This window comes from Fistularia commersonii, chromosome 13, assembly GCF_037954325.1.
Source record: "Fistularia commersonii isolate RoL2024-O1a breed Wild chromosome 13, RoL_Fcom_v1.0, whole genome shotgun sequence".
Classification (NCBI taxonomy): domain Eukaryota; kingdom Metazoa; phylum Chordata; class Actinopteri; order Syngnathiformes; family Fistulariidae; genus Fistularia; species Fistularia commersonii.
This window is the reverse complement of record NC_141296.1, coordinates 8,135,463-8,149,786: the sequence shown is the minus strand read 5'-3', so window position 1 is coordinate 8,149,786 and position 14,324 is coordinate 8,135,463. Positions and strand designations below refer to the sequence as shown.

The following is a 14,324-nucleotide window of genomic DNA, read 5'->3' as shown; positions in this document are numbered from 1 at the left end:
ACTTCATCAGCACATAAAACTTTTGCATGTAATACTTGGGATACTAGTTAGGTTGGGTAACTTAGGATATAATGACATTGACCATACATAGCAATTAGTGTTAATTCAGTTCTCTAGCATGAATTGATCAATCATATATTTTGTGCATGTATATAATGAGTAAGACATATATTCAAATATGTTTCTATCAATGTATGCTTGGGAGGAAACCAGACGTAAACTTAAAAAAACACTTACATCATCATGAACCTCTGAGCAGATATAAATGCTTTGTAATATTTTCATCTGTTGAAACCAATGCAAAAAGACCTACTAAGACTATTTCAGTAATACCGACAACCAATCTAAGTTTAGCATCCCATTTTCATTGAGAAACTGAAGAGAAAAAACAACTGATGTGGTGTACCAAACGAGTATGTCTCACGTTTGGTCTGGAGAATATGATTCATTTGTCAGGGACTCTCTTTAGAATCACACTGAGTATTAAGATTTGCTGTGTGCCAAATGACATACAGATCATTTCTTAATTCTATTACAGTGTTTTTGATGAAAACAGACTTACTATCTAGGAGGCCTTTTATGTGCTTCTCACGCTGACCTGTTGAACTACATCCTGTGTAGTGATTCTCATTAAGGGATAAGTCTCATTATGTATGATTCAAATGGCAGAGTGATGTTTGTAATAGCATACTGTTTGTGAGGGAGGTTTTCTGTGTATAATAAGGAATGATGAATATAGGTTCAAGAAGAAAATGGCACAGTTTGGGGTTCCAGGTGCCAAACAGATGCTATTTATTTTCCATTCTGTTGCCTTTTTTGGTGATGTTTTTTACTCCAGTAAGTTGTTTCCTTCAGTCACCTAGTATTGCTTTACGTACAACCACTGTGTCCATTGCTCTTTTCATTTATCAAATTAGTTCAATTGAAATGAGTTATAACCTCATTTTGGAGAGTTTTCAGGGAGACTTTACAACTATGTGAAAGAATAACAATCTTTCAGATTCAGAATGGATTCAGGCTGAGTGAGCAAGCAATAATGGGCACTTATTTAACAATGACACAAAATATAAAAGCATTTCTCTTGCTGTCCTCATACCTCATTGCTTGGGTTGAATCTTGAACAGCTGCAACTTGGTTGTTCTGCAAAACATGAAGGTGGTGCTGTCTGCCATCATGTTCCTGATACAGGCTTTCATCCATTGGTTCTGTTTTCATTTGTTTCATGGAGACCTGACTGGGGTTCCTTCCGTGCCCTTTAGATCCTGACCGCCCATTTGTAGACCTTTGGTTCCCATAGGCATTGTTACCCTCAGACCCCGTGTCTTCATCCTCGATCACCACCAAATCAGGTGGCATCTCCTTGAACTGGTATACAAGCCGCTGCCCCTCCACTTTGGCCAGAATTCCTCTTTGATAATAGTACCTTGTAAAGAAAGTTGACATTGTAGTGTTGAATAAAAAGACAGCAGCTACAGGAGTATGTTAAGATTAAATAAAGAGAGAACTTGACTGCAAACTGCACTGTATTTGAACTAACATTTATGACTTCCTCAAAACTTTGCAAATGAGGTCTGCCCTGAACAATACACAACCTTCACAGTTCTAAAGCCAAACAGCTTAACCAGAGGGAAGTGTTCAGGAGATTAATTAACACTTTAAAGAAAATAAAAACAGGCACCCTCGGTTAATAATATTTGATACCTCTTGTTACCAAACAATTTGATTATCTAGCACATCCAAAGGAGTCCTCGTAGTCTCTGCTGTGTCTCTAGAATCAGCCTTGAGATAATTCTAACTACACTATCATCCTTGCTAAATGACGTGGAGCTACTTGTTTGCTTCAATTATTTTGTTATTTATCTTTTGTACTTTGTCAAGCCCATAATAGCTGTATAGGAGCTAATTTGCCTTGATCTGGCGTGCGTTCTATGAATGAAAACAATGTTGTTCCTCACCTGAGAGCTCTGCCCATTGTCTCATAGTTCATGTCAGGCTTGTTCTTGTGTTTGCCCCAAAGCTTTGATACAGCTTTGGAGTCCACCAGCTTAAATATGCCTTTTTCCCGTTGAGTCCACTTGATATACTTAGGACAGGTATTTTTATCCTGCAGTAAAGCCAGGAGGAATTCCCATAAGTAGATGGTGTTTCCTGTCAATGGGGGAATGACATCAAGTTTATAATCTCAAGACTTATTGGAAAATATTTGAAAATATAGATTTACAAATTCTTCACAGTTTCCCTCATATTACCGAGCATCATTGTGGTATTGTGTTCCACTGAATAAAACTCCAAAACATTAAAGGTATAAAACTGTTTTACAATGCAAATTATTAATTCATCCAAATCAAGCCCTGCCAGACTGTGGGGGTTGGTGACTGGTCTTTGGATACTCCACAGTGGGAGACAAAGTACACACAACAGGAGGTACCTTGATCTGTTCTAAATCATTCACTCATTCATTCATTCATTCATTCATTCATTCATTCATTCATTATCAATGCCATTTATTCTGCTGTCAGGGTTGGATAGTGCTGCAGCCTATCCCATCTATCATCAGGCAAGAGGCAGGGTACATCCAGGGCTGGTCACCAGTCAATCACAGGGCCACATATACAGAAAGACAACCATTGACTTTGTCATTCACACGCCTGGCCAATTTATCCATCCATCCATCTTCCCCGGAGTCAGGTTGCAGGGGGAGCAGCTGGAGCAGTGAGGCCCAGACCTCCCTCTCCCCCGCCACATGGTCCAGCTCGTCTGGGGGGACCCCGAGGCGTTCCCAGGCCAGCCTGGAGAAATAGTCTCTCCAGCATGTCCTGGGTCTTCCCCATGGTCTCCTCCCAGATGGACATGCCCAGAATACCTCCCCCAGGAGGAGTCCAGGAGGCATCCTGACCAGATGCCCAAGCCACCTCATCTGACTCCTCTCTCTGGGGAGGAGCAGTGGCTCTACTCTGAGGATCTCCCAGATGACCAAACTTCTCACCGTATCTCTAATGGAGAGTCCAGCCAACCTGTGGAGAAAGCTCATTTTGCACTTGTGTCCACGATCTTGTCCTTCTGGCTCAGCTCCCTCTTCATCACAAGTACAGAGTCCGCATCACTGCAGACGCCACACTGACCCACCTGTTGATCTCCCGCTCCATCCTTCTCTCACTCGTGAACAAGACCCAAAGATACTTGAACTCCACTAGGGGCAGGACCTCTTCCCTGACCCGAAATGAGCATTCCACCCGTTTCCGGTTGAGCACCATGGTCTCAGATTTGGAGTTGCTGACCCTCATCCCGGCCTCTTCACACTCGGCTGTGAACCGCTCCAGTGAAAGCTGGAGATCATGGCCTGATGAAGCCAACAGAACCACATCATCTGCAAAAATCAGAGACTCGATCCTGTGACCACCAAACCGGATCCCCTCGACACCCTGGCTGCGCCTAGAAATTCTGTCCATGAAAGTTATGAACAGAATCAATGACAAAGGGCAGCCCTGGCGGAGTCCAACTCTCACAGGAAATGGGTCTGACTTACGGCCGGCAATTTGGACCAAGCTCTGACACAATCATACAGAAACCGAACAGCCCGTATGACAGGGTTTGGTACCTCACACTCCCGGAGCAACCCTCACAGGGTTGCCCGCAGGACATGGTCGAATGCCTTCTCCAGATCCACAAAACGCACATACAAAACTCCCATGCCCCCTAAAGGACCCTGTCAAGGGTATAGAGCTGGTCCACTGTTCCACGACCTGGATGAAAACCACACTGCTCCTCCTGGGTCCAAGGTTCAACGACCCGGCAGACCCTCTTCTCCAGCACCGCTGAATAGACCTTACCAGGGAGGCTGAGGAGTGTGATCCCCTTATAGCTGGAGCACACCCTCTGATTCCCCTTTTCTTAAAAAGGGGAATCACCACCCCAGTCTGCCAGTCCAGCGGCACTGTCCCCGACATCCACGCAATGCAGCAGAGATGTGTCAGCCAGGACAGCCCTACAGCATCCAGAGCCTTGAGGAACGCAGGGCGGACCTCATCCACCCCCGGGACCCTGCTACCAAAGAGCTGGCCAATTTATCTTCTCCAATTACCCTGCTGTGTGTTTTTGGCCGATGGCAGAAAACCAGAGAACCTGGAAGAAACCCATGCAGACAGGGGGAGAATATGCAAACTCCACACAGAGAGGTCACCTGTCAGAATCAAACTGGGATTCTCCTTGAACTAAGGCCGCCCCAATACAGAATATACTTTGTTAGGCTTACCTTTGCCCTCTTTGCTCTTCTTCTTCAACGGCAGGTTAGGGGTAGTTATGGGTGAACAGGATCGCACTGTCCTTGGCTTTCGCACTGAGATTTTAATTAAGAGACAATGTGTAGACAATAATGGACAACAAGGTTTAATGATACAGTGGGACGATTCAAACACTGACTATGGTTTGAATTTACTAGAACATTTCATTTATGTGATCTAGGATAAAAAAAAAAAATGGATAACAAAACTCTCACCTTTATTTTTCTTCTGTGGTTTTAAGAGACATTTGGGAGGAATCTCATCCATGGATGATGTGTCCTCATCTAGTGACAAGTCAAGGGCACCATTTTCTATCTGGTCAGGCCTCAGAGGGGCATAAGTCAAGTCTGACTCCAGCAGAGTGCCGTAGGTATGAACTAAACACAAGCCAAAGAAATGGCAAATCAGAAGAGATGTGTCTTGTGAAACATTTCTGGGGTTTCTAAAACATGTTACTGCAACATTTCCAGTTCACTTCATTGCATGTCAGAGTTTGCTATTTGGTCATCTTTCAAGAGATAGCTGCCATATAAATAAAAAAAAACATACAACCTAAATAAAAACATAACTATTTACCACAAAAGGGTATGTGTATCTACTTCTCTTCAATATTTTCAGCACTGTATCATTATTGAAACAGAAACAGCATTGACGTACGCATACGCTTTTCATCCAATATATTGTTCGGTGACTCCATGTTAAGAAGAGCTGCTGCCGCTTCATTTGTCTCCATGCTGTCTTCTGCACCGGAAACTGCTGTTTCTATCAAAGAGACGGACAAAAAGTTATCACCATTTCATAACACATGGTTAAAGTATTTTTGTATTTTGGTAGAAATACAGGCTAGAATAAAAGACCAACAAATGTTCTGAATAGATATCACTTATTTAAAAAGATTTTTAAGTGAATGAATGAATGGATATTTCCTTTGATCGTGTCAGAAGGTCATGTCAGTTGGCAATTAATTTGACAATGGAAATTTTGCCTGAATTGAATGATATGCCTGTGAATACAGGATTCCAATGATCTGATGTGCATCGATTAAAACTAGGTACTATGAATATAATGGAAATATATAAATTGAATTATAAATAAAAACAAGATTGTAACCTGAAAGGACCACCCCTCGAGCCAAGATTGAAGGTGCTTCCACAACATGAAGGGTACTGTCCACCATGATGCCATTGGTCACCTCATCAGATTCCAGACCTGAATACACCTGCAGCAGGTCTGTTGCAGGGACCTGCTCGACAATCACTGCAGGGAATACTGACGGGTCATCCAGCTGTTCAAAGAAAGGAAAAATGTTTGATGCACTGAGAGTACGCCAGAAGACAACCGCATAGAATATGCACCATTCCCATTGAGAAATAAACAAATTAACGTGAAGATTGAAAAGATATTGGTCTGCCTATTAATAGCCTAATAAAATAATTGTAGACATAGATGCTATTTCAGCAAATGTGAAGGTTGCACAGAGTTAAGTACAAATAATTTCTTTTGTGTTGGAGTTTTCCTCGGATCCACTGAAGTATGGATAGCGTTCTCAGATTTGGCCAAATTATACGGAGACAATGATTCCAGTCTGGGAAGTTCAATAATAATGAATTGCTAGCGAGAAACCTCTTCACTGTTTGCTTGTATCACTCAGGGACTTGTTACATCTCATTCCAGGTGGGATGGAGAAGACAGAATTATCAGTTAGAGCCAAACCACTTGAGAACTTGAGAGAAGCTTTACATACCCGCAAGCTCCTCAAACACAGACTATGTTTAATGTTCAATTTGGGTTCGTATCAGAGGGTGGAGGCATGGACACGTTGGAAAGAGTCAGTCTTATGTTTCCCTGAATATTGCTAACTTACATGCTCTTTTTGTTTTTCTTTGTTGTTGAATGATTTCAACCATGTGGAGAACATAGCATCAGCATGAAACCTCAGCGGGCAACTTAATGTACGCAAAGGTATTAGGACAAAAAACGTATGCATAGACAGTCAAAGTGACTGATGGAGGGTGAAACAGATTTGAACTTGCACCCTTATACTTCAATATTAGTTCCCAGGTTAATAGGTCACAAGGGGTTTGTTATACAGGGTAAATGAGTACCAGGAGATGGCAGCAGACTACACTTAAAATATACTCACTTAAAAACTGTACCCTAGACCTGGGAACATCAGGCTTGGATCAAATTAAGGCAGTAGTAAAAGAATATTTCTAGATTTGATGTGAGTTCAAACCTAAATTACATCCCAACATATAAACATAAAATAAAAAAAAATGTCAAATACAATAAAATTTGTACTATAGCTACTGTTAAAAACAGCAACAAACAGGCACAGAGGAAAATTAGCAATATTGCCAGTAATTGTCATGTTACACAAAAAACATTGCTCAGCAGAAATAATAGAGAAAATGATACAAATATAATGCCTTGGCCTTTCGCCTCTATTAATATGAACTTGTGTATCATGCATTACATTTTCAAAATAACTGCCTACAAAACAAGAAAATTCACAGCACATGCTTACAATCACAACCTGATTGAAACCGGGAATGGTAAAGAAATGTAGTAGTATTGCAAACATGAACAAAGACTTATCAGTCTCTTTGCACAAGTGTCCATTGTTGGTTTGGACCTCTAGGACATACCAGGTGTCTGAGCCCTGAGCTGTGTGAGTGGGAAACATGGGCAGTGGCGTCTTTGGCATCAAGCCCGCTTCAGCTACACTTTAACCAGGAATCTAAAAGATCATCTCATCACTTGAGCATATTGTTTTTGTAAGGCTTCCTCCACGGAAACAGCAGTTGCTACCTAAGGATTGCGTTTATGTTAATTACATACACTGGATGCTTGCTGTTCTTGGAGACACATACTGTAGATCATAGCTAGGAAGATCAAAAATGCACAACTTGAATCATCTAAACAACAGTGCAGGGTAAAATCGAGAGGCCTCGTGGGACTAACAACCCTGAATATTGCTTTGACTACAAAGGCTATCAGTGTCTCACTGACATACGTTGAATGTTTCCCACTAAATTGAGTCTTTGGTAGACATATTATCAGATAGGGTGACAATGCAGCGAACAAATCCCCTTATCTATCCTTCAGATAGAGTTTTATGTGTGTGTATGCATGTGTGTATGCATGCGTGTCAGTCACTTGTACAATTGATCTGATGCACTCCTGAACAACTCCTCAAACCTCAAATGCTGAAAAATCTCGCAAGCTTTGCTGACAGCATAAGACATCTAAAATTCAGTCTCAGGCATTGTTTTTAAGCTAACTTTATTCTGTTTTCTCTGGAAACAAATTCAAACTAATGTTGATTTCATTGCTTAAAGAGCGTACATTGAAATATGTTAGTCAACAACTATGACAAACGTATTAAATTGGGTAGAGCAGCGAGAAATCTGGGCACTCATGAGAACAAAAACCCTACATGTAACAATCTGCCAAATATATTAAGCATCATTAAGGTTTTAACCACTGCATCTTCTTTGCTAACTTCGATCATTTTCATCGTGCAGAAACAAGATCAATAAGAGTTGCAGCAATTTGCATTTCTAAGTTCCCTATTCTGTCAGTAAGAGCATTCGCATTTGTGCAAGATGTTCCCCTTTATATCTCTCTCTTCTGCTTTACCTGCACATCCGGTTGTAAATAAATTTATGATTGCTTTCGATGTCTTACGGATGTTAAGCTGTAACAGACACCAACAGTATGACATTTAATGAACCCTTTTTTGACAAATGACATTTTATTAATATTTTTCCAGTAGTTTACAGATTGCATTGGTTGTTTAAGCTCCAAATGCAATTGGCTCCATCAACATCTGATCATATCTACATGATTATGTGGAAATTCCAAAAAACTCAGGAGCATTCTACAGAAACACTTTAGTTGGCTACCTATTTATTTTTAAAAATGCAGCAAGGCTAGTAGAGATTAAACTACTACCACTACTACTACTAAATAAATCTTTGCAAAGCCAGCACAAACAAAATGGCAAGGTGGTCGAGGTCTTTGTAAATACGGGTATGCTGCATGCAAAGCAGACAGAGTGGGTGCAGCAAGGAACAAAACTAAAGCACTGGAACAATGCAAGAACTCATTTGAGTTATCCCATTCACTCTAAGCCATCTTCTAACAGGTCTGTCAGGTTAGGCCTGCACAAGTGTAACACAGGGATCCAGTGACACCATGTCCTTCGAAATACACACATACTGACAGCAGCACAAATCCACACACTTATAACCAAGCCTGCTCAACAGGATTCAGCCATGGGTGTGGGGTGAGAAAACTACAAACCTGAAAAGGCACAAAGGCAGAGGTTCACATAGTATATAGGCACAAAGTAACCTTTGTGCCATAAACACATTCATTGCTAAGCCCCACCCAGTCGTTCCCTGGCACCCTAACCTCACCACAGGTTTTTCAAACTTTCCATTTCTACACTCCAATCAACCCACACTACTCTTCAAGACCTCACCTCTGTTCCCTCCTCTCAACGGCCTGGCTGCCTCTCCAACATGTTGTTAGTGAACAATCACAGGCCTCGAGTAACCAGACTGTTTTCCCAGGTTTCACTCACATTCATTTATCGGGGAAAAAAAAATTCTGTGAGCCACAGTACGTCTGGTATAAGACTGTTGGGCAAACAGTGGCTCAAAGGTCAGTTTTGACTGAACAGAAATGGAGACTAAAGTGCATTTCCGCACAATGAAAATACAGTTATCTAAAATTAGAATGCAAAAGTAATAAAATATAATATATTCTGAGTAAGGCATACCTGGTTGATTTCATCCATCCCGTTACTGGCAAATTCAAAAACCAGTTCAGTGGGTTGTACTGCAGTTGTCATGGTAGCAGAGTTGAGAAGCCTGGGAGCAGCCTGAATATCCCAATGGCAACTCGGGCTCCTTCTCCTCACAGAGTAACCCACAGAGGCTGCAGCTGAATTTCACTGCACAAAATGGCCCTTGTTCTCTACCTGGGTAGCTACCAACGGGAGTGAGAGACCACAGACTGTGTCAGAGGATCTGTGTGACCCGGTAGAAGCAGCCTCGTCCCTCTTTGACACGGAGGCTGGGTCCCGCTGCACCTGGAGCATCTACACCTGGCATAGAAAAAGAGTTAGGTGAGGAAGTGAAAGACACTTAGGGACACTGAGGACCAATAAGTGTACAGAGAGAAGTCTGTTCACAAGGCTAATGTGTTATTTTTGATTGCTTACTACAATGCACAAAAGTTACAGAACATACAACATCCAAACAATTCTTCACAACACCAAACTTCTCATTGTTTTTGACATCTTAAAATCAGAGTTGAACACTGACATCTAGCTGATTAAATTTTAACTGTCCTCAAGCTGAAATGAACTTTAAAGAACTTAAAAAAATGGGATGAGACTTGTCAAAAAACATGTTACATCAAGTTTGCTATAAAGATTTAATATATGAAAATGCGTAAGGCCGTATATTTTCTGTCAAACAGGTGTGATTATGCAAAGCAAATATGTAACCCAAGCTACTTGTTTCTTTTCAGACAGCAATGTTTCATGCTATTTCTCAAAAGCAATTTATATCCAAACTGAAGGATTAAATATTGATTAATGGAAACTACGACTGAATAAACTCTTGGATTATTTGATTATGAAAATTGCATTAACAAGTAAACGTTATTGCATATCAAGTAAACGTATTAGTGAAAGTATATAGATATGTATATAACACAATATATATTGTATTATTAATCCGTTTAACAAGCTAGTCAGGTCTACACATCACTGTACCAGCAGCAGAAATCCTTTAGCATCCTTTATAAAAGTAAAACACTGATGCACCATTTTACTACACAATTCGCATTTCACACTTAAAGTTCATTTTGCTGATGGCACTGATATTACCTTAACTTAATTGATTTTTCACACAGTGGTTTTTGTACACAAGTGAAGTAGAAGACCTGACTCATCTGCAACATAAGCACAAGAGCAAACCAGCTTATGAAAAAGTGAGGAGGCCCTTGTGCACTGTTCACTTTAATTAAATCCTTAACATTAACACCTCGCTAATGCCTCTCATTTCATAACCGTCTCCGTCCCCAGAGTGAGACACCTCTCAGCACATCATAGGCTCAAATGCACAATGCTATGATCATGCGAGGAGCTTAATAAAATCCATGAAACAGACAAGAGATCTCACATCTGTATACACCTCCGAACTGCTGAGCCCCAGAGAGTAACTGTGATCACGGGGGTCTGATGTTTTATGGTGAGTTTGTGTGTGTCGGGGTGTGTCCCAACAACCTGATATCCAAAGGCAGATTTCAGCGCTGAAGGAAGGGAGGAGCTGTTTTGGGGTTAAAGAATGAATGGACCCCAAGGCTATACACACCCACCCTCGTTCTTTCCTGGAGACCAAAGGGCTGACAGCAGCACGCCCTGCTCTTCCCCCTGCTGCGGGGTGGACTTTATTTGCTGTGAATTGCCTTTGTGACTGACAAAGCTATCGGCCTAATTTTAATTTGAGCGATGTATTGTAAAAGAACAAGGGTTCACTTGAAGATACTGAGCTCCTGTAGAGCTTGTGAAGTGCAGGGACCAGATCCAGCTTTCCTCTCAACATCCAAACAGAATAGTAACATGTGGCAAAAGGTCCAAAAAGTATCACATTGGGAGCACTGATAAAGGAAGTAGAGCTAGTGTTACACTCCAGTCAGTCTTTCTGGCTGCGTGGTGCTCGGCAGCAATTATGTCCACCTCTGCCAGACCTGGACAGTACCACCATCTGTCTGGACCTCTTCAGTGTCACTGCTGGGCATCTTTACAACAGACTGTGACAAGCTTACACACACGCGCACACAGTATTGACTGTAGAAATTCAAAGACAAAACATCTCTAAAACAAAAACAAAAAATAAATAAGAATTGTGAGGGAGGGGTTGTAACAGATCTGAGAAGACGCAACACAATCAGGCAGAGTATCAGAAAAAAACATTTCTCTTTTTTGAAAAGCCATTTTAGTCAGATTTATGCACGTACACAGACAGCTATTTAGGGAATTTCAGTCAGTGAGTCCACAGGGAGTACTTTGGGTAAATGACAAACAAATCAACATGTGGTATCAGATGGCAGTAAAGCTGTGAAAATCAAGATATCCCTCATTGTTTATAAGTTTTTTTTTTCCCCTCAGGATGTCAGATTATAATTTTAACTGAATCCATGTTACAATGTCTGTGTTTCTATTAGTATTTTTCAGAGCCCTCCTATCAGCCCTTCACTGATCAGGATAGCCCCGTGGTGTGGTGCTAACAGCAGACAGGCATACAAGAGCAGCAGCCATTAGCCAGACACAGCCTAAACATTATCCAAAGCACATGATAGCTGCTGGCTTGTCACAGCCCGGGACTGGGTTGTAACTGCAGGGCAGGGTCTTGCTGGGATGTTAAGCAATGCATAATAGCCTGCTGACTACATATTGTCTAAAACTAGTTCTGGTATGGGTCCTTGTACAGGCAGACATTTAGAAGGATAACCAAGATTGTACTCCTGATGACATAGAGTGAGATAAATAGTTAAGATACAGCATCATTGGATGGAGGATTTCAACAATTTCCTCTGAATTTACCAATGCGAATAAAATGTTATTTTACCATATTACCGAATTGTTGAATGTGTTACTGAACAGTTGTGTATTTACATGTTCCAAATTTGGAGTTAGGGATTTGCCCAGCCAGCTGATGTTACTTATGTACCAATTTTGGTTGTTTTTTTTTCCCTTAACTCCAGACAGAAATTTCAGACTTGAACATGCTTTGCTATGTTCACCAGCTGGCCATGGATTTTTTGCGTCTTGTCTGATGTTGGGCATGAAACCGTACTTTTGTTTTTCATTTGGTTTGCTACAAAACAGGTTGCAAGCATGAAGCAAAGCAGAGGAAATGTAGGACACAATGTCAAGGTATTGTGGTAAAATGTGCTGCGTATTCACTAACAACCATATTTAAAAAAAAAAAACTCAGTGGATATGTTTTATACATGGCAAGCTGCCAGTGCAGTTTTAAACAGCATCTCCACGTGTGACGATTGTTTTTTTTTTTTTTAATCAGTTCTCAATAAAGAAAATCAAATACAAGAAATATAGTCTGTTCTTCGAAAAGTGTTCAGTTATCGTCTTTGTTTCTGATATTTTTTTCCTATGCGAGATGTGAAGAATCCTCACTTTCTTGACTTGGACAAAAAATATCAGTGGTAACTGAAGAACAGTAATATGTAAGGAAAATATTAATAATTGATTTCCATGAGCCCAAGATGACCTATTTAAACTGGATAGGTCAGAAGTTAAAGGCTATTGAATTTAATGTTACGGCTATGCCATGTGTGAGTGATATGAAACAATCACCATTTTGTTGGATTATCATGAAATAACCATCAGCGGTTTCATAAATAAGCAAAAACTATGGGCAGCTGGGATGTGACAATATATAGCATACACTGTGATGTTGATGGGATTTTTTCTATTAACCTCCTCCCTTCTGGTAAGTATGACTGTCTATTATGTTGTCACGTCTTAGTGTGGAGGAGACAGAGGAGGAGCATGAAGCATACACTGAACAACTCCACCCCAATAGCCTGGTGACTGCCAGTCGCAATAACAACCAATTAGAGTCAGGATTCATGAACAAATGGAGCGTTCCCAGAAGGCCCTACATCCCCCGCTTTAGTCTCTTCAGCTGAGCTCATTGTTGACCATGAAAGGAGGCAATTTAAGCCAATTGAATGACTATGCAATGACTCACCCTGCATGTGGTAAAGGCAAACATTGCAAGATGCAAGAAAGGCACCAGAGCAAACTTTACTTATCAGCCATTTTCAGCTCAGGTTACAAAAATACTGATTTGTGAGGGGCCAGATAAATTTTCAACAGTGCAGTGAGTTGCATGTGATTCAACTTTCACATGACTGAGGGATGACTGGTGCTGGTGTCAGCAAATAGTGATGGCTAGAGCTTAGAATGACTATCTTATATAGGTAGGGGTGACATAGATGTTGCTTTTGACAAATTCAACATAAATCAAAAGTCCAGGCACAGCCACTGGAAACAGCCAAGGCTATAGAAGTGACACAAGCAGTGATTCGGTTGTCAAGATGACACTCAAGAGAAAAAATGAACTCTTTATTAAAACCCTGTAAAATACTTGGCTTTACCAGTGCTATGTTGAATAGTTTTAAGTATAGTGGCCTGTTCTTGCAGGATCTGCTTGGTTCCGGTGTAGGAAATGACTCAGTGATATGAGGTTACAGCCCACTCTTAAGGCCCTCTGGTACTCAGAATGGACATCAGAGGATCCTGATAGTCATTTCTGCACAGTGGTTTTCTTTTGAAAGTTTCTTTCACACATCTGCTATCAAACCACATAACAATGCTGGTAAATCAATACATAGCTAAACTTCAACTTATACAAAGCAAACAACTATTCACACACAGAAGTTAGAGGTTAAGAAAATAAAGGTTTATATGGGCTGTTGATAATGGTCTTAATGCCACATCCTATCACAAATCCCATCACATATACCAGAAAATGCCTTTCCTTGTAGTCTCACACCACGCAGAATGATTCAAACTTTCTTGAGCGCTGTCAAGAACTGCCCTGGCGTGGTTGTAAAATAGAAACAATTGTTACAGAGGCAGACAAATTAATAGCATGCAGCGACACAACACAAGGAAGTAGTAATGAAGATAAAGAGCATTCGGTGTGGAAACTAGCACTGACTGTGCCTGCCTTGCACTTGGAGGCATGCTTTGCTCTCCTGTGGCATGGCCAAATGAAGATTGAAGGAAAAATGTCAAGTCGAGCACAGCCTTCAAGAGGAGAATGGAATGTAATCTCATCTTCTGCAAAGCTTAAACTTTTCCACTCAGCCTTGAGAATTGTTGCGTTTCTGTGACAGCAGCTGTTGGTTCAAACTTACTGATGGGCAAGGCACCTCAATAGTCCGCAAAGTAATTATAAATACTTCCAAATTTAAGTGCTACAAGGTAATGCA

The 14,324-nt window shown here is 41.0% G+C and overlaps 1 protein-coding gene across 6 annotated transcripts in view; it reads right to left on the bottom strand.

The window, feature by feature from the left end:
* Positions 1-14,324, bottom strand: part of elf1 (E74-like ETS transcription factor 1) — a 37,927-nt gene that overhangs the window by 2,000 nt on the left and 21,603 nt on the right. For 4 of the 6 annotated variants that reach the window (XM_086157917.1, XM_086157918.1, XM_086157916.1 and 1 more), the window contains 7 exons: positions 9,070-9,396; positions 5,391-5,565; positions 4,938-5,042; positions 4,496-4,657; positions 4,253-4,336; positions 1,956-2,148; positions 1,097-1,423 (listed from right to left, as the gene is read on the bottom strand). In XM_086157917.1, coding sequence (XP_086014043.1) covers positions 1,097-1,423; positions 1,956-2,148; positions 4,253-4,336; positions 4,496-4,657; positions 4,938-5,042; positions 5,391-5,565; positions 9,070-9,141 — 1,118 coding nt within the window. In that variant the 5' untranslated portion in view covers positions 9,142-9,396. The remainder of the gene's footprint in view (positions 1-1,096; positions 1,424-1,955; positions 2,149-4,252; positions 4,337-4,495; positions 4,658-4,937; positions 5,043-5,390; positions 5,566-9,069; positions 9,397-14,324) is intronic. The other 2 variants (XM_086157920.1, XM_086157919.1) reach the window with 2 other exon arrangements.